Source organism: Zosterops lateralis (assembly GCF_965231275.1).
Source record: "Zosterops lateralis genome assembly, chromosome: 7".
Classification (NCBI taxonomy): Eukaryota; Metazoa; Chordata; class Aves; order Passeriformes; family Zosteropidae; genus Zosterops; species Zosterops lateralis.
The window spans coordinates 24,063,231-24,083,186 of record NC_139767.1 but is presented as its reverse complement, the minus strand read 5'-3'; the positions used below and the strand labels follow the sequence as shown (position 1 = coordinate 24,083,186).

The 19,956-nt window shown below is 49.0% G+C and overlaps 1 protein-coding gene across 2 annotated transcripts in view; it reads left to right on the top strand.

Annotated features, from left to right (window-relative positions):
• Nucleotides 1–3,463: 3,463 nt before the first annotated feature.
• The window catches only part of IGFBP2 (insulin like growth factor binding protein 2), a 60,495-nt gene continuing 44,002 nt past the window's right edge, over nt 3,464–19,956 (top strand). The window contains exon 1 of one of the 2 annotated variants that reach the window (XM_083865243.1): nt 3,464–3,976. In XM_083865243.1, the coding sequence (XP_083721369.1) occupies nt 3,577–3,976 (400 nt within the window). In that variant the 5' untranslated portion in view covers nt 3,464–3,576. Of the gene's footprint in view, nt 3,977–5,279; nt 5,305–19,956 lie in introns of those variants that run through there. The other variant, XM_083865244.1, reaches the window with a different exon arrangement.

The following is a 19,956-nucleotide window of genomic DNA, read 5'->3' as shown; positions in this document are numbered from 1 at the left end:
ACACACTCGGAGCTATAAAATACTTCTTAATCATTGGGAGCAAGAGGATCTCCGTGCTGGGCCTCCACTTTTTGTTTGTGAGTTTATTTTTCCTAATTCATCCTTGACAAAGGACAGAGCCATAAAAGAATCAACCAGCACGTCTGTGGGAAAAAACTGCCCTGAAAAGGGTCGGAGGAATACTGTAGCATTTCCAAACAATTCCAAGGGCTAAAGCCTGTGTGAGATGCAGCTTCAGCTATAACTTGCCTTTCTAGGAACAAGCGTACATCTGTTTGGCAATGCCATATTTTGTAGGGTAAAATAAACCCTTGAGAACAAACAGGCCAGCTTATCCAGAGGGGTAAATGCCTGGGAACAGAGCTCACTTGTTAATCCTAAAACTGTCAGCAAAGACCCACTGGAGAAATTATAGCTGGCCACGGGCACTCAAGCTGTTTCCCTCTGCCTCCCTGCCTCCCCCCATCCCCACAACAGCTGTAAAATCTTCTTTATTGTTCTGCTGGAGTTGGAGAGCAGCACAGAGAGGTCTCCCAGCTCAGGGCTGCAGCAGGGGCAGGGGGAACATCTGATCCATTGTATCTGCACCGGTGTTATTGCTTCAGTGGCAGACAAAGAAAATGACGGCGATAAAAGAGGGAGAACAGCCCGAGCACCTACTAAAGAGCATATGAGCAGGAAATCCTGGCTCGTTCCCACATCTGAGCTGCGTACGGTTTCTTTCCCTACAGGATCATTATGTTTAATGTCCTTCTGCAATTCAGGCAGCTGAGCCAGCGGAGCCCCTTCCCTCCCCCTCCTCTCCACCTTCCCTTCTCTCATCAGATTTCGAGCCCTCCCTGTGGAAAAATGATTTGTGCACAAGCAGCCTACACAACGGTGCTTAGAAGGAATTTGCCCCTGCCAGGAGTTATTAATGGCACCCCAGTAAATGCCCCCAGCAAAATGGGCCGCTGCAAGCATCAAGTGCGTGTTGAAAAATCGGGTTTAAATCGTCCCTTGGGCAATGACCTATTGGCCACCTGAAAAACGCAGGATTGGTTTGCTGTATAATTAAGTTCAGGCCATCTCTTGTGCTTACACATGCAGAAACCCAGATGTCAGCTTGGTGCGAGTCAAAGTTCCGGGCTCTTTTAAAGCACCAGAAGACAGACTGTGAGGGCATAAGATTTGCCACTGGAAGAAAACCTACTTCGAATACTCGGAATATTTAACTGACTGCAACAGATAATTAGCCAAACCCTCTTACGCCTCCAAATATAGATTCATTAGTCATATGAAAATATCTCATTGGAACCAAATGTGAGTCATTAGTGAAGTCAACAGCAGATCATAAAAAAGGTACCGAGAGCCTCCTTCCCGCTATCCCTGAGAAATTGTAAGTGTGCAGTGAAAATAATTTGCTCCATTTTCTATTGAACATCTGCTGGGAAATCTGTTTAAAAGGGAGGCTTTTGAAGGGCTGCTGGTATGCAGGGCTGTGCATCCCATTTTCCCACTCTGAGATTTGTGGGAGTAACAATTGCAAATCCTGTGCTGGGCTTTTTTACTGCATTTATTTTTCTTTTTGTCCTCTGGAAGAGACTTTCTCAAGTTGCCCAGGCTAAAATTTGGATTCTGTAATATAAAAAGACATTTTGTAACATGAAGTAGAATAAAAATCTCTCCATTATTTGCTTGTTATTTCAGGGGGACGCATTTGTTGGCTTGGAATTTCAGAGTCCCCTGCACTCAGTGCAACGAGTGCTGCTGTCACAGGGACCCCAAAACCAACTGGATACTTTCCAAAGTGAAATGGGGCTGGTTAAAATCAATGTCCAATTTAAGCAAGGTGCAAACAAGCAATGGTGTGTTTTAAAAATTAAGGCAAGTGGGTAGTTCCTTTGTGGCAAGGTATCTGCAAGCACGATGGGCAGACAGAGAAAGGAACCGTGCTTGATTAAACTCTTGTAAAACCTGAGTTATTATTTGGGAAGACCCAGGGACTGGGATGGGACTGCATATTCGGTCCCAGGACGTATCACAGATTTCACAGAGCATGCTGAACGCTGCAGTCCATCAACCCAACCCTGCAGTCATCAATCTCACAAACAAACATGTTGTTGTATAACTCCAGAGCTGTGAGTAATCCTGTGCCAAAAGTTGTGTCGCGCGAGTTGTCAACAGCAGCATTCTGCATTTTTCTTAATTTGAAAAAAACTAAAACCAGAGCAACAAAAAATTACTCCACCAAATTTTAAATGCTTCAAAGCTGTCCTTTTTCTTGTGGCTGAGGGAACTCAGGCTGCCTCATTGCCTGACTTTAACCATACACCCCACAAAGACATTAACTGAGTTTTCCAGCTTCATTAGCTCAGTTGCATTCCCTTGACTTTGTTGTTAATTTTTTTTTTATTAAGGAAAAAAAAAGTCACCTCTATGTAATACTCCTTTGTAGTTAAAATCTTCTGCATAGCCTGTGATAGTTGGGCCACAGGAAAAGGAGTATGATAGGGTTTGAAATGGGCATTTCATATCAAAACCCCAAAGCCCAGAAACGTCTGCCTCTGTGCCTCTGGTTGTACCCCACTTTTGGTCACTCCCATGAGGCAGTGCCACAGGGCTGGTGCTGGGTCAGCCGCAGGCAGCTTTGATCAGGGGGCAAAATACCCTGTGGGCAGCCAGGCTGGAGACATGGGGCATCCCTATGGGCATGGAGCCCTTGTTCTCCAAGAGGTCTCACCCAACTGTTCCCATGGAAGCATGGTGGCTCCCAGGACCAACATCTGGTGAACAACTGGGTGTTGGGAGTGTTGGCCCCCACGCCCATGGTGGCACCTGGACTGACCTGTAGCTGCCTGTGCCAGGCCTGGCACTTTTTTGGCAGTGAGAGTGGGCCCTTGCTTAGCGCCCAGCTCCCCTTGTTTTTGGGGGTGTGGAGATCACCCAGTTCCCCTCTCCCAGCACTGGGTGTTGCTGTGAGAAAGGAACCTCTGGTGGAGTGGGCTCTCCATCCCTCCCTGTTCAAGGTGTCTCTGTGAGGCGGGTCTTGACTCCCTTGCGTCTGTCCCCGCCATGTTCAGCGGGGCAGGCCCCCGTGCCCAGAGGGACTCCTTGTCTCCCACTGCAGCAGGTCCTGGCCCCGCGTTGGTCAGACCACACAGCTCCTCCTCGGGTCACCCCCAATCTCGCCTGGCCCCAGCCCCCTCTGGGCCTGGTCCCGCTCCCCACGGGGAGGGACAGCCCCGACCCCCGCGGGGCCCGGGGGCGGGCGCGGGGGCGGCTCTAGGACCCAGCACGGCGCGGCGCGCCCGGCCCCGCTCAGCCCCGCTCCGCGCCGAGCCGTGCCGTGCCGTGCCGTGCCGTGCCGTGCCGTGCCGTGCCGTGCCGTGCCGTGCCGTGCCGTGCCGCCTGGTTCCGCTCCTCTCCTCTCTCTCCTCTCCGCCCCGCGCCGCCCCGCGGGGGGCCGAGCGGCGCGTCCACCTGCCGGCCCGGCCGCCCGTCAGTCAGTCAGTCAGTCCGTCAGGCAGGCAGTCCGTCAGTCAGGCAGGCAGTCAGTCCGTCAGTCAGTCAGTCAGTCAGTCAGGCAGTCCCGCCATGGCGCTCGGCGGGCTGGGGCGCGGCGCGGCGCGGGCGGCCTGGCCGCGGCTGCTGGTGGCGGCGGCGGCGGCGGCGCTGGCGCTGGCGGGGCCGGCGCTGCCCGAGGTGCTGTTCCGCTGCCCGCCCTGCACGGCGGAGCGCCTGGCCGCCTGCCCCCCGGCCGCCCGCCCGCCCTGCCCCGAGCTGGTGCGGGAGCCGGGCTGCGGCTGCTGCCCGGTGTGCGCCCGCCTGGAGGCCGAGGCGTGCGGGGTCTACACGCCGCGCTGCGCCGCCGGCTTGCGCTGCTACCCCGACCCCGGCGCCGAGCTGCCCCTGCAAGCGCTGGTGCAGGGACAGGGCACCTGCGCCCGCCGCCGCGACACCGCCGAGTACGGCGCCAGCGCCGAGCGCCCCGCAGGTGAGCAGCGCCCCGCAGGTGAGCAGCGCCCGGGCCGGCCCCAGCCCGCACCGGGGACGGGGCACCGAGCGCTCCGCGGGGCGCGCCCGGCACCGGGAGCTGCGCGCCGGGAACACGGGACCGGACACCGGGGACTGGGGACAGTGCGCTGGGGACAGGCGGGCGCTGGGTCTGATACTCAGAACGTGTCCCGGGACAGCGCCGGGGGCCGGGACGGCCGGGGGACAAAGGAACCCTAAAGGGTGGCCTCAGGGGGGTCTCCCCGGGGCAGAGCGGGAGGGAGACAAGGGGGATCCCTGCGGGAGAGGAGCGAGAATAAGTCCAAGGAAGCGCAAAGAGGGAAGGAATGAGAGGGGCGCTGGAGGGGGGACACATCCCTGGGATGGGCAAATGAGATATTTGGGGGTGCAGTTACTGCGGAGGGTAGAGAGGTTTCCTTGCTATGGGACAGGAGCCCCAGGGGTGGAATGTATCGCGGTGGGGGGCGGGATGCAGGGTCTGCTCCAGGGTCTGCAGGCTGGAGGTTGGGGGCTTTTAGGGGAAAATACCCACCATGGGAACAGATCAGTGTGAACTCTGGGGAGATGCAGCTGAGGGCTGGGGAAGGTCCTTTGGGGAGCAGAGAGAAGTGAACGTTTAGATTTGTGTTCAGTGGAGGAGTAAAACCACCCTGCAGGGTAGTGGATGCCCTAGAGGTAAGGAAGAGAGGTGGTTCGGGGGGCCTGGTGTTCTGGGGGAAGCTGGGGGACTGCAGGGTCCCTGTTGTGGGAGGAGGAACCTGTTCCCTATGGGCTCCCTTCCAGCAGAGTCCACCCTGGAGATGAGGTGACCTCTGCCAGCTGCCGTGGGGTCCTGGGCTCCCCAGGCTCCCCCGCTCCGGGAATTGGGAGCAGGGACAGGAGAAGCGTGTGCCGGGGCACAGCCCGGGGACAGGGACAGCAGCAGGCTCCGGACCTGTTGCTGTGATTGCCGTGGGAGGGAGCGCTCCTCGGGCTGCCGGTGCAGCACTGATGGGTTTTGTTAATGCCTCTCTCCCGTGCCATCGGCTGCAGGCTCCTTCCTTTTCCGTGAAATGTTGAGAATTGATAAATCATCTCTGGAAATAGAAGCCAGCACTTTCTCCTTTGTAATCACCCGTCCCTGACTTCTGCTGCCTTGCTGGTTTTGCTCCCCTGACTATGACTTGGGCTCTTGACCCTGTTTGCATAACTAGTTCAGCGGCACGGCTTTGAATTCCCTCCCTTCCCTCTTGAGGCTTTATTTAAAAGTGCTCTGAACTGGGCTGTACCTCTTGGCTCCCCTCTCTGTGAGGATGGGAATGCAGCCAGGTACCTGTGCTCACTGCTCTGGGTACCTGTGCATGCTGCTCTGGGTACCTGTGCTCACTGCTCTGGGTACCTGTGCACACTGCTCTGGGTACCTGTGCTCACTGCTCTGGGTACCTGTGCCCCTGCTCTGGGTACCTGTGCTCACTGCTCTGGGTACCTGTGCCTCTGCTCTGGGTACCTGTGCTCACTGCTCTGGGTACCTGTGCACACTGCTCTGGGTACCTGTGCATGCTGCTCTGGGTACCTGTGCTCACTGCTCTGGGTACCTGTGCTCACTGCTCTGGGTACCTGTGCACACTGCTCTGGGTACCTGTGCACCCTGCTCTGAGTATCTGTGCTCACTGCTCTGGGCACCTGTGCACACTGCTCTGGGTACCTGTGCTCACTGCTCTGGGTACCTGTGCACCCTGCTCTGAGTATCTGTGCTCACTGCTCTGGGTACCTGTGCACGCTGCTCTGGGTACCTGTGCTCACTGCTCTGGGCACCTGTGCACACTGTTCTGGGTACCTGTGCACCCTGCTCTGAGTATCTGTGCTCACTGCTCTGGGCACCTGTGCACACTGCTCTGGGTACCTGTGCAGGCTGCTCTGGGTACCTGTGCACGCTGCTCTGCTCGAGGAGGAGAGATGGAGAGAGTGGGGTAAAGGAAAAACAGCAGCACGGAGAGCTTTGCACGTTTCAAGCTGCTGCTGTGCACAGCCAGGCTGCGACTGCTGTTGTTCCCACTCCTGTTCCCTCTCCTGTCCCTGCTCCCTTGCCCAGCTGTGAAGGGCTGTGGAGAGCTGGGACTCTGGAGAACAATGTTGGCGCAAAATCTTCCTTGATTACAGAATCTGAGTGTCAAGGGAAGGAATTTTAGACTCTCCAGAAGAAGCCAGGGGCATTTAGATTTAAGGAATTTGGTGCTGACTTCGAGGCTTATGCTTTTAGAAAAAGCTGGGGTGGGTGGAGGGCATTGCAGTGACGGGCTGAGAGGTGATTTTCAGAGTTAGGGCTTCTTTTTTTTCTTTTACAAGCTTTAATTCAGAATTACATTAATTTCACTCAGTATTTTGCTTGATTTGATTATCTTTATTCCTTTACAATGGGTGTGATTTATTTGATTGTATCTCTGTGGGTAATACACACAGACATAAATAGCACAGTTTAAGAACCCTATAATATATGTGGTGCTCTGTAATATCCATAGGGGGTGAATAATAAAAATACTGGCACATCCTTAACCAGCGTGATGTGAAACATGCAGCTGGAATATTCACAGTTGAGCATGTCTTGGCAAAGGAGCTTGGACATCCAAAAGGGTTTGCACTTTTCAGATTACAAAACTTTTAACAGGTTGTTGTAGCCATTAGGAAAAAAAACCCCAACCAAACCAAACCAACCAAACCCACAACAAAAACAAAATCCGAATCTGACAAGCTTCACTTGATACTCTTCTCTTCAGACTCTCATCTTTGATCCCATTTGTACCGTGCTTGCTAAACATATATGAGGGAGCTGAGTTTGCTTTTCGTTTTAAGCAGTGACAGGGAAAGCACTCTGGCACCCAAAAGAGCAGGGACTGGAATTTGCTTTCAAATGCTGATGTTAAGCCAGTTTCAAGAGTGCCCCAAGAGCAAGTTTTTGCCTGCAAAAAGCAGGTGTTGAGGGTTTTTTGGTGTGGTTGGTTTTGTGGTGCCTTTTTTTTTTTTTTTTTTTTTTTTTAAATGTGCTTAAAGGTATTTACCCTTTTTCCCCCTTCCAGCTTGAAAAGGCTCCTTTGGCTGATTGAGGAGTGGAATGCAGAGCTCGTGCTATTCCTAAATTAAGAGGTTGGCAAGTTTTTTTGTCCCTGATGAGAGGCAGAAGGATTGCCCAAATGAAACAAGGAATAAAACTCTGCAAATTCTCCTGCTATGGCTCCAGCATTGTTTAGTCTTCCACTAAGGTCTGTAAAGCCAATCCTGAAATGGTTGTAGGCGGAAAGTAACATAAACCACCATGTAGCTAAGAAGCAGGGGATGTTGCTCATTGCACAAGAGGCTTTGGGTATTTTGAAGATGTTGGGAATGTTGGAACAAAATAGCAGCAGTCTGTGGAAATCAGTCTGAGAACTTCTACCCTCCCCAGGGAGGCGAGTGCATCAACCCCCATCCCATAGTGGGAGTGAGGTGGAGACTCAGCATCTGCAGGGATCAGGGCCTTTTAGGTAGTTTGGTGCCTCTGGACCACGTTCCATTGCAGTTTGTTTCTGGTCATGGTGTAAAATTCCCATACTTGTGACTGGAGCCGCCTGACCTGGGGACAGGGTTGTTACTGTGTGTGCAGAGCTCACAGAGCTCCTGCTGGTATTGAGTGTGTTTATTCTCTCAGCACCTCAGCAAGATTATCATGGTGTGTTGCAGACAGAGTAAATGATGTGCCCAATGTCCTCCAGGACGCAGGGAGCAGGGTGAGGACTGTCTTTATATGGTGTTAGTCTGTGTCCTGGCAGAAAATGTCTCTGCAGTCCCTGCAGCCACCTTCTATTCAAAACAGGCCTAAGGTGGCCATATGGCTCTGGTAGACACAGTGTGATCTGAGAGGCATTTTAGGTACCACTGGGGTCTTTCAACCTCTCCCATCTCAGCCAGAGTGTGGGGATCCTGCCTTCTGTTTTAGCCATGATGAACTGGAATCAGCGGCTTGTGTGGTGTTGTCCAGCTCTCAGCTCCCATGTCCTTTGTGCTTCCTTCTGCTGTGTTCACCTCTCACTTTGTTCAGTCTGGTTCAGGACATAGTCCTGCTGCAAGCCAGTCCTAGAAAACAAATGTCAGATCGATGACCTGAACTGGCTCAAAGTGCAGCAGAGTGCCCAGCAGGATGCCAAGTGCTGCTCCCAGGTGGGAACTTATCCTCAGAGGTGGAGCAGGGCAAATCTCAATGATGTCAACAAATCCCCTAGATTGTCTTGCCCAAACTATAAGAATAGCTGAAAAACATGTTTTCTCCTAATGGAGACAAGATCCTAGGAATAAAACTTGTTCCACTTTGAAAAAATGGTTCTTGAGCCACTGTTCAAAGCTGAACAGTTACGAGAATTTTTTTCCCTTTGCCAGTTCAGTTTAATTGTGTTTGTAGTATTATTTTGTTGTTGGGATACTTGTACTAATTTAGTGGGATATGTCTCAGAACCCACTGCTAGCTAATGAGTCCTGCTTCGGAATCTCACTTACTTATTAAAACTAATGTGTTTTTTTCAGTCCATGCCAGTGCAAAGTAACCTTTCCAAAGGGAAAGAGAGATGTTTAAAGAATGTGGTTCCAAGCAAACTTGAACTTAAGGGCTAGGGTTGCCTTACTCACCTGACCAGGGTCTCCACTTTGAACTCCCATGACACAAAAACAGCGTCAAAATAGTTAACTGTTGAAAACACAGCTTGTTTTAACATCCAACTAAAATCCTTATTTGGGTAGCTCCAAATGCCACACATCCTTCCTTACAGGTCAGATGTCAAAATCTTCATTTCCCCTTGGCAGGCAGCTGCTAAAAGACAGTTTAATGTATTGCTTGAAAACACAGAAGACTCTGAGGTTGGAGGTAGCATAATGTAACTGGAATTTTAACAGCAACTTGAAAACCATGCCAGTAATGCTATGAATGCATTTTTCATCTCTACTGGATTGCCAGGAAGACTTCTGCTTTTCTCCTGCTTTTATAAGGAAATGAAGCATCCTTCATGATCTGCATGTGCATGTGTGTATCTGTCCTTCTGCCCCCACAACTTTGACCCTGCCAGTCAAGTTGGTGGGTCCAATGCAGTAGTGGATGTCCTGAAAGTACTAAACCTGTTGCTAAAACGTGGATGAGGAATAGAAGAGAGCCAGGCTCTGAGTGTCCCCCTCATCCTGTGCTGGAAGCACATGAGCAAGAGGGAGGTTAGTTATGAGTGCAACAACCAGGCTTTTCAGCCTGGCTTATGCAAGCTGGGGCATTACCACATGCCAGGGAAGCTGACTACCAGAACCAAATCCGCAGCAGTGTGTTAATATGTCCAGAGCCACCACAGCGGCTCTGCCCAGGATAAGCCAAATGTTTGCACAGCTCCTTGCCTTGGAAGAAGTTATTAAAAGCCAAATGCAATTAGTAACAGCTGTAGGGATGATAGGTGAATGAGAAAACCACACAGCTCATCTGTCCTCATTGCTTCTGGGCCTTTGCCAGTAGGTGGACCAGGTCTTCATTCTTGTCCGCAGCAGCTATGTCTGGTCAAGAGCTAACCTGGTCATCTTTTAAGTATTGAGACAGTAAATAACACCTTTTTGAAGTAGCTTCTTGAAAATAATGCTGCCTCCTGCCGCAGTCCCACCGGAGTTTGCCATGATGAGAGTGCTGCTGGTGTGAAAATGGTGGTTTGGAAGGGAGAGAGAAGCCTGGGAAGATTTCAAGGCTCTGACCCAAAGCAGAAATGTGTTTTCATGCTGTCCCTTGGCAAATGATCTGTTTCCTTCTTGCCCTTTGCAGTTGTTTCCTTTCCTCTGGATTTCAGGCTTATAGTCACAGAGTATGGTATTTGTCAAGGGAACACCAAGAAGCCCTGTCTGTGAGAAAGTGCATGTCGTTTGTTTTATCCACATCCAGGAATTGAGCTGAGATAAACAATTCAGGAGGCAAAACAGTGAAAACTGGAATGTGAGAGGTGTCTTTGTGTGTGGCTCTGTACATGACCTGGCTGTAGTATCATCTGGGTCTAATTTATCTGCCCAATGGGCAGCTGTTGCTGTTATCCACAAACACAACTGGATTTGTGAAGGCAGGGTTTCATCCCAGCAGCCAGCAGCATTCCTGTACCTGCTTTTCCTGGTCATGTGTTCTGAGCTATGGAGCTAGGAGAAAGTAGTTTCCTTGGTGGATTTTTTGCATTTCTATTCTGATTGGACAATTTTAAGCTTTCTGAGCATGGTAACATCTGCCTTTCCTGCTGGGACTCCTTCAGGAAGGATCTTTTGCTCTAAACACAGAGTAAGAGGAAGGCCAAGGTAGAATGTAAAAATGCTGTAATAAAGTCTTTCTGTTACAGAAGGAAAGGTAAGCTTGGTAGTGTGTTGAGTTTTCAGGCATAAGAATTCCTGTTTTCTTTCCTTGAATTGGGGTGAGATATGTAGCTGTGATTAAGTGCTTAGCAGACCCTTTCTGTATTAGAGCGATGCAAATCCATTGCAGTTGCTTGCACTTCCACTATCGATTCCACCCATCTTCATCCTGTCTCTCCCTTGGGGAAGTGCTGCTGGAATCAGCGCCCCTGTGACTGTGTCCTTTAGCAGCATGTACTGAACACATTGTGCTTGGCTTTCCAACTTGTCCTCTCTGACTGTTCGCATCTGGCAGGAGGGGTAGGTTTGTCCTGAGGCTGCCATTAGTGTCTTCCTGGGGGAGGGAGCTGTAGTCCATGTGTACACCAATGTGGTGCCTCGTGGGTGCCGAGTGTGCTGTGGGACTGGGAGGCTGACCATGGTGCATGGTCCTGCTGTGGACTTGTGAGAGGAGGAAAAATCCCTGCTAGTGGTTCTAACATATTGTGCAGATTATTCTGCTGAGCTGATGTCATGGCAGCCCTGTGCCACTTTCTTCCCCATGCACATTCTTATGCTCTGTCATACAGGTCTTGGTCTTTGTTTGGACCCACAGAGCCATGATAAGAAGTTCACCCAACTGAATCTTCACTTTTCTGGAAGGATGAGTTTTCTGCCAATTTATCAGATTTCAAATCTAGTCTTATTATTTCCACAAAGACAAGCTACCTTCAGTAGACCAAGTCTGACTGAAACATCTCTGCCTACTTTCAGCAGACACTGGCAGCAAACTGGAAGGTGTTTCTCATTCACAGACTGGCCAAGCGTGACCTCATTAAACGTTGAGCTGACACCTAATTACAAGAACACATGATGTGATGGCTATCCTAGGCAAAGGCTGAGGAGAAAAGGGTTAGTGCTCAGTTATCAGAGCCTTGCTGCAGCCCAGCATTTGACAGCTCTTTGTAATTACATTATTGATTGATTTCTGTTCAGTGTTTTGCCAGACTTGTCATTTAGTGAAATACCAGTGGGAAGATGAAGTCTCTTGTTGCATCAGTTTATGGTAGAAATAAATTGTTTAAGAAAGGAAAGGATCAGGAATTACGTGCCTTTGTTATGGACTGAAATACTGGGAGACATCAGGTCACTTTTATAAGCCTTGAACTGTCCTCTGACATTGCAGCTTTTATTCTGAAGAAAACTGCACTGTGCCTCTTGGCTGGTAAGGGAACAAGTTCACTGCCTGGTGCTCTCTGTAGTCAAAGATCCCATTAATTCTGCCGGCTGCAAGGAACGATTTCTTGGTATTTCATTCTGGGCTGTAATTGAGAGTGACACAAAGCACTGGTGGGAATTGGACTGTGTAGAAATCCCTGCTTTTTCTTATAGTTTTCTGCAGATAAACCAGCTCAGGTGGGATGAGGGTATTTCTAATGCTCTCCCCTTGAAATCTATAATATTTTCCACACCTTACTGGCTGGAGGCAATTTTAGAGAGGTGTCTTTGTGCCTCCTTGCAGCTTGTCCTTGTGATACGGGATGTCTACAACATTGACACGGTGCACTGCACTCACTTGCACGACAACATGTGTGGGATTACATGTCCTGTAATATCATGAAAATTCATAAAGCTTTGCCCAGTATTTTTGCTCCAGACTACCACAAGATTTCCCGGTATGATGTTCCTCGTCAGACATCAGCCAGAAGTCTGGTCTCAACTCTCCTGGCTAGTTGTAGAAGACTTGAGTCCAAGCTGATGAATTTCTCTTGGCTTGGTGAGGAGATTGAAGCCTTCCTTCCCTTGTTTTCTCCTTGCTGTTTTCTAACTAGAAAAGGGTGAGCATCTGACAACCATTTCAAGAGTGCTTGCTGCTCATTTGAGCTTGCTGCTCAGTCTGAGGTGACTGGTGAGTTGCTGAAAGTGTTTTTGTGGTTTTGGGTGTCCTTTAAAACCTTTCTGCTACTTTCAAAGATCAGGTACGTGTCCTTAGTGTGACCTGTAAGGAGTACCCTGTATTTAAGAATTCCCACATTTTGCTCCAGTGAAACTGAACAGAATATGATTTTTTTTTTTTTTTTTTTTTTTTTTTTTTTTTTTTTTTTTTTTTTGTATGTGGAAAGTTGTGTTGGGTCACTTTCTGTTTGGACCCAGGAGATTCTGTCTGCAGTACTCAGCACCCATTTGTCTGCAGATTGATCCAGAGGAGCGTTCTCCCTCCTCTCCCATTGCTTCCAGGGGATCACCTCCCTCTGGCTCTTCAAAAACAAGCAGAAGTGGGGAGAAAAACTCAAGGTTTAGTGAAGAGGAGTGGCATGAAGAGGAGAAGCAGGATGAGTGGCTGGCATGAGGCTCCATCCTCTCACTTTTGGAGCCCTGAGTAGGTGCTGGGGCTCTTCCTCCTAGCCCTGACTACAACTGTACCTACCAAGGCTGTGGACAATCCAGGACATCTGCCTCAGAGGCTCCCAGGGTGCCTGGTTTGTGTCCTTTGGGACGTGGCTGCTGGAAGGGTTTGGTGTGAAGGCTGGAGCCACCATGGTGTTTCTCTTTGCAGTGAAGCTGACCCCACAGCCCTGGGACTTTCTGTGGCTGTTTTTAGTTCCTCCTTGTCCTCCTTATTCACTCCGCAGCGCCTGTGCGAAAAACAAATTCCAGTCGTATTGGTGAATCATATCTTGGTACTTGGGGACACTGCTCAGAGGTGCTGCAATCCACCCTTCCCTCAGTAGCTGCTTTGTTATTTTAGCTTTGCAGCTGAGCCAGTGTGAGGAAAATGCTGAGCGATGGCACTATAATGAGTCTTAACACTGCTTTCTGAAGGTTGGAAGAACAGGTTCTATCCAAGGCTCTGAAAAGGCATTTCTTAGTCCAGATGATCAAGGACAATATTCCTTTTCTGGAATCTCTGTCTGCACTACTGGGCTCCAACAGTCATTCTTCTAGCATGGTACCCACCACTAACTAAGGGCCATGATTCTGATATGGTCTGTTATGTGTAGAGGGCCCTTTCTTTTTGTCTGAACTTCATCTGAGCTTGATAAATAGAATGACAGTGAAACCACTGCTGGACCATCTTGATCTGACTATGATGTGAATGAACAAGTAAATAACCTGCCAAGATGGAAACTGGGTTGAGAAGGCCTAGAGCAAGGGCTGGCCCTGGTAGGGTGGGTGCCTCTTCTTTTGGCTATAATGAACAGCACTGCTTCCATGGCTTCTGTGGGTTGGTTTGGGCAAGATTTTGTTTAGGCAGAAATCCAGGTTGTTACAGGCCATTACAGAGCTCATTTGGAGCAGAAGATTTGTTTTCTAGTGGTGTTTAGGAAATATTGCCATTCCTGGGACAGGATGCCGGGTCAGCAGTACAGGTACTAATTAGAGGCTAGTCCACCAATCCATCACTGAATTTAAAGAGCATTGTGGAACTGGGAGAAAAAAGTGAGACTCTGGCAAAATGGTGCCTTCTTACAGGTCAGCTCTCTGTGGGAATTCTGAGTCATTTTGTTGTTGTTGATTTTAGTAACTAAAATCAGTGTATTCTCTCTGTTTTTTCCTTGCCAGACCCCACAGACCCTGTCACCCCAAGCTTTCAGATTCCATTAATTCTTGTGCATTATTGAGGGATTTTGGTTGATTAGATTCTTGCCTGGAATTTTTCTACAGAGGAGCCCAGCTTCCCACTGCCTGCAGATGGGACCTGGGAGTGGGAATAAAACTGGGTACTGGGAATACAACTTCTGATGTCTTTGGAACAAATTTGGTACCCTGTTCCTTTCAGAGCACCTGTTGCTGTGAGCATGGCCAGGACTGGGCAGGTGGAAAGCAACTGGTGTACAGAGCTTTGAATAAACCCAAAATGCCTGTTTTGGGCTGACTTTGGAGGTCTAGGAAGGTCTAGACCTCTCTGCACATAACTGAGGCATGATTGGTCTGTGGGCACAGGGAGGAATTTGGCATGGAGCCCTCTGAAGCAACTATCTTGTCTAGTAAAACTTGGGCTGTGGGAGTCAGTGTGAGGAAATAACAACATCCACTTTGGTTTCTGCAGGCTCTGTCCCGGGGGCTGGTTGGGTGTTGCAGAAGGCCACAGGAATCCTGCTTGTGACCACAGCCAGATTAATGGCCACTTGGGCAGCTTTTCAGAAGTGAGGAATTTGTCCACTTTCACAATAGTGGCAAGAAATTCCACATGAATTAATTAGTTTTATTACAGGACTTGTCCTTCCTGCTCCTCTAGGGCTGCCTAAAACACTGAACTCATTACATGAAGAAATGGAAATAGTACTAAAAATAAGAACTGGTATTCCAAGCCTTTGTGAGGAAACACAGAGAGTATACTGACATCCTCCACCAGATGTGCTTCCCAAGCTTTGGCTTTTGGCCAGATGAGATCTAAACCCGAGTTTTAGATCAATTGCAGCCACTTTAACACTCCAGCCTGCTCCGTGACACAGTCTTCTCTCAGCCTCTTATTCCCTGCTCAGTTTAGGCTGTTCATCTAGGCTTCATAATTACTTCCACAATTTCAGTTTGATGCAGTGCTCAGATGTGACCCTTGGATGTTGCACAGTGAAGGCTGCACACTTTCAGCCTCCTCTCCCCATTAGAATGGGTGTCCTACCTTGCAAGGACACTGTTGGCTTTTATGGTGGTGAAGTACTTGGAAATACCACTGTGAAAGGGTGCTGTGTACTTGAATTATGGTGGCATGGGACTCTGGAAATGTTTGAGTGTAGTCAGAGTAATGTTAGACTGAGTAAATATTTTGGGAGCCCAGAGCTGATAATTTTCCCTTGCTTACGTTTGTGGGGGGTCAGCCTGCAGAAATTTACCACCTCTCACATGGCTTTTAAACAAATGTTGCGTGTGGACTCAGTGTGCTTTTATTTTAAACCCTTTTTAGAAGTGCTTATGTTGTCTTGAGATTTGCCCTGCTGGTAAGGGCAGGTGTACTGCTCTCTGGTCATTCCAGTGTTTGGTTTATGAATATTGCTTCAGATACTTGTGGTTGGACTGGGGTTCTTATTTTGAGTCTTACCCCCTTTTTCTGCTCAGCCCCACCTCTGTCACCCAGGCTTGACTTGTTGGTTTTTTTTTTTTAATTTTATTTTTTTTATTTTTTATTTTATTTATTTTTAATGAAGTGAGTTCAACCTGAGAAGGCTGACCAGTGAGGTGGTAAAGTTCCTGTAGATCCCACAGCACAGAGTGGTTTGGTTGCTGCTCAGCCCTCTTGAGAATTGTGACCCACATCCTGGACAATGGCCAAATGAGCGAACAAGGACTGGAACACAGAATTTCGCCATTAACAAAATGTGCCCTGTACCAAGAGTAAAAATGCAAATGCAGACATAGATTCTTCTAATCTCAGATGGTTGGAAAGCTGCTGTTGTTCTAGTAATATTTGTTGTGGATTTCAGTTGCTGCTTTCCTCTATTTTTCTGTTTATTTTTTTTAATCACGCTGGTTTCAAGGATTTGTTACCTTACTCCTGGCCTTAGGCTGGTCCTGCACATGCTGAAACTGACCTTTGCAAATTCAGCCCACACTGAAAGTGCTTGGGCAGTGCAGCTACAACGGGGCAGTAGGTGAACCTGGCTGAATGTGTGTCACGTTCATAATCTGGCCTTAGGTGACAGCCAGCAGTGCACAAATTGGGAATTTATGAAAAAAGTACAGAGTGAGCCTTGCGAGGTGGGAACAGTGCTATGGAAACCCATCATGCTGCAGATACTGCTCAGCCCACGATTTCAGGGATTTCCAAAGCACAGCCTGGTCTGCTGGCTGCTCACAGAGGTATCTTCTTTATTTGGTGAGCTGCCCTGACTTCCAGCAGTGGGGCTCCAAGTGCTGGGAGAGGCAAACAAACCCACAGTGATGTCTGTGTACATCAGTCCTGTGTCTTGAGGCTTCAGCTGTGGTGAGAAGGAAGGTCCCATCACTTGGGCTGTGCCCAGTGGAAGTACAGCCCTGCCCAGATCTGTTTTTATCCTTAGTTACGGGGTGTGCTGGGAGGGCTGAGCCTCCGGCTTGGCGTAGTCAGCTGTATCCTGTCCCCTGGAGCTGATCTGCCTTAGCAGAACTAAAATGTCTCAGCTGACCTAAAAAACTGCTTGTAATTGAAATGCAGTGGCCCCCATAAATATTTAACTGAATCTGTGTTTTGCTGTGCATTTTTTTCCAGTTCCTCTCTTTTGCTTTTCCCTGCCTATGTGTGGATAGTCAACTGAATGCACATCCCCTCCATGGCATCCTGTGATGAAATGGCATTTTTGGCAGTTAAATGGTGCATCTTGCTTGTCTTCCATCATCATCACGTTTGAGACTGATATCAAGCTCAGCGTTTACTGGTGTGAATGCTCCTGTGGGAATGTTTACACCCCACTGTGGGCTGCCCATTGCCATACAAACCACATTTTGGCAAACCTGTGCACAGCCTGCATTAAGATTTTGCAATTCTGCTGCTGAAGCAGTGGACTCCCATCAGATGAGGGAAGTTACCAAAGTTTTGCCCAAGAAATAACTGTGGATGAATGAGACTTTAAGTTATGTGGCAGAAAGAGCCTGCAGTGCAAGGCTGGCAGCAGCACACTGGGCTGAGCTTTGGAAATGCCTGAAATGGTGACCTGAGCTGGGCTGTACCTGGGGCTTGTGCAAGGTGTGCAGCCTGCCCTGTCCTGGAGTAACCCCAGCTGGGCTGCTCTCCTTTCTCTAATTGTGGGAGCATGCACAATGCCTGGAGGACACGTCCTAGGGATTAGGACAGCACAGATCAGGCTGCTCCCGTGGTGGAGTTAGGCTGGGGGTGCTTCTGAGCCATCGGATGGGGTGACCCATCATCGCAGCTCAACCTGGAGCAAATGTGATTTCTTCATTGTGACAGTGGTCAATGGCTGCATTTCAGAACTGGGGAAGTGCTGTTGGTTCCCCTCTGCTCTGAATGCAGCACAGAAGCCAATGCAGGGCTGTGCTGCCATCCTCTCCTGGCTGACATCCTGGACAGAGTCCTGGAGCTCTGCTGTTCTCAGCTGGGGTCAGACCCTGAGCAGCCTTGGGCCAGAACTGCAGGTTTGCCCTCTTCCCAGACAGACACATGCATCTGTTTAAGGCAGCCAAGGCACAGGGTGAGTGAGACTGAATCTCCCCAAAACTGCCCCTGTTTCCCAAGGACCTGAAGCGGGGGCCACAGGAGTGGGATTAGACACCAGAGTTTAAGGACACGTATGTTGCAATGCTGCCTGGAGGGTGCTTCTGTCCAGGGGCTTTCCTGTGGAGAGACATAGCCGGGAAGCAGAAATAGCAAGTGACTAAATGTCACGGTTACATTCCTGCCATCTGAAAAGAATTCCCTATTTTCTTTTGGCTGCAAAAATTAACTTCCCTTTTCTCCTCCCCGAGCGGGTGAGCTGGCTCCCGGTGGCTGTGCCCTCGTGGCGGATGCACAGGACACTCCAGGTCAGACTGAAAGGAAAACTCTCCTACTGGGGGCTTTTCACTGTTGTGCTCCTTTCTAAAGAAAATGTGCAGGGCTTTTCTTGGCCCTTGTGAAGGCCAAGATGCAGGTCTGTAGCTGGAATAGGATAAGACTGGCCTCATTTGGGAGCTCTTCTGGGTTTTGAGCTGCTTGCTTCCCTTCTGCATCCCGCTGAGCTGAGTGGGGTGGGGGCTGGTGACTGGCATCCGGCTTTTTGTTATTCATGTAATTAATCTCATTCCTCCCCGACTGTGGTTCTGCAGCCCCCAGGCACAGACTGGCTGTTTGGCCTCTGCTGCACAGTAAAACCTCCACCTGGGAGTCAAGGAAACTGAGGCAGGTATAGCTGAGTGTGTTATTCTTGGGCGTGCTTATCCTGGAGGATTCAGTAATGGGACTATACCTTAGGACAGTCAGTTCCTTAGACTTCACAGCTTGCTAGTTGCTCCAGTGATGAGCACTACGAAAATGGTGATGGTGCCACATGTTGCCTCGTTTGAAGATGTCAGGGTGGGGAAAACACTGAAAAGGCTCCAATGCAAAATTCCCTGTGATTTTTTAAAATTTCTTTTAGTACTCTTTGCAATAGCAGAAGTCTGGATTTTTGTGTGATGAGAGACTGATGGCTAAGGAATGACTCAGCAGCTGCTCTACCTGGGACTAGTCAAGAGCTTGGTCTTTTGACTTGCAAAAGGCTTTTGTGGGCTCTCTGGGATCCCCTTAGCACTAAGGAGAAAATATGCATTCAGGGCAGCATGCTTATCTCAGTCTCTCTTACCCTCTTCCTTTGCTGCTTTTTTTTTTTTTTTTTTTTTTTTTTTTTTTTTTTTTTTTTTTTTTTTTCCTCTAGAACCATGTACTTTTTTCCCATCTTTTTTATGGTCAACAACTTTATTATTTTCCTGCTATAAGGTGCTGTGCTTTCTCTCTTCCTCCTGTGTTCTTGCTGTGCTTCTCGCAGCCTCATCTTCTCTCCCCATGCTTGGTCTCATATTTACTTTGCATATTTTCAGTAGGGTGCTAGCAGGATTATTGTGACCTGTCTGGCTCAGTGAAGACCTGCTGAAACCTGCCATCCATTGATCCAGTGAGAAGAGCCGTCAAGGAGTGCTCCTGCCAGGTTGGGAGGGTCAGGGCAGAGCTCTGCACAAGCATGTCTGTGAGCTGTGGAGGTGACACTCTGGGTTTGGAGTCTGATGGAATCCACGTGTTGGTTCCTGCTTGGGACTGATTCTTTTGGTTTGGCTGCCAAACCATTTGAAAAAAAACAAAAGGTAAAACTAAGGTTTTATTCTGGTAACTTTGAAATATTGACATTTCTCCTTGGGAACAGAAAGGAACCTCAAAACAAACTTACAAAGATGTTTAGGGAGACCAGAAACTAAAGTTCACCACTTGAGCATCTGTAAAGGAAGAAAAGGGAATGAACATCCACACTCTGAAAAGCAATGCCAAGGAACATGCCATGAGTGACTCAGGATGTGTGAAAAGTCACCCCAAACTCTTCCTGATCCTGAGAGGTGAACCCAGGCTGTCTGGGCTCCCACACTGTAACACATGGCTTCTGCAAAATGCTGACATTTCAGTTGGCATAAGCAGCTGGTGGTGTTTAGGGGAGAGCCTGGGGGAGCACAGTGATCCCTCTGGGCTCGATGAACCTCCTGGCCAGCATCTGCAAGAGCCAGTGGGATCTTTGGTTCAGTGGGTGTGGAAGACTTTAGTCCCAAATGGCCAGGCTCTTGGTGGCTTGTGTTGTCATTGCTCTTCCAGTTCTGGCTGAAATTGGGCCATAAACGTACCTCCTTGGTGGAGCTGCTGGCACACAGGCTCCCTCCACCCAACTGGCCCCAGAACTGACCACAATCTGCTATTTCTTTTCCTTCTAAAAGGACCAAAAAGAAGCCTTGGGTTTGACCATGAGCCAGCCTTTTTGACTTGATTGCTGTTACTGCTGTGATTAAACCCAAACAAAACCAAAACCTGGAATGTTTTCTCTATGTCCAGTTTTAGTTCCTTTTTTTTCCAGGTCATCAGCCAAACTAAACAGCCCCAAACAGACCCCAGGTGTTTTCACTGTCCCGCTTTTCATGAAAATGCACAGTTCCTTTATAAAAATGTGTGCAAGAATTTGGGGTTTTCCTACT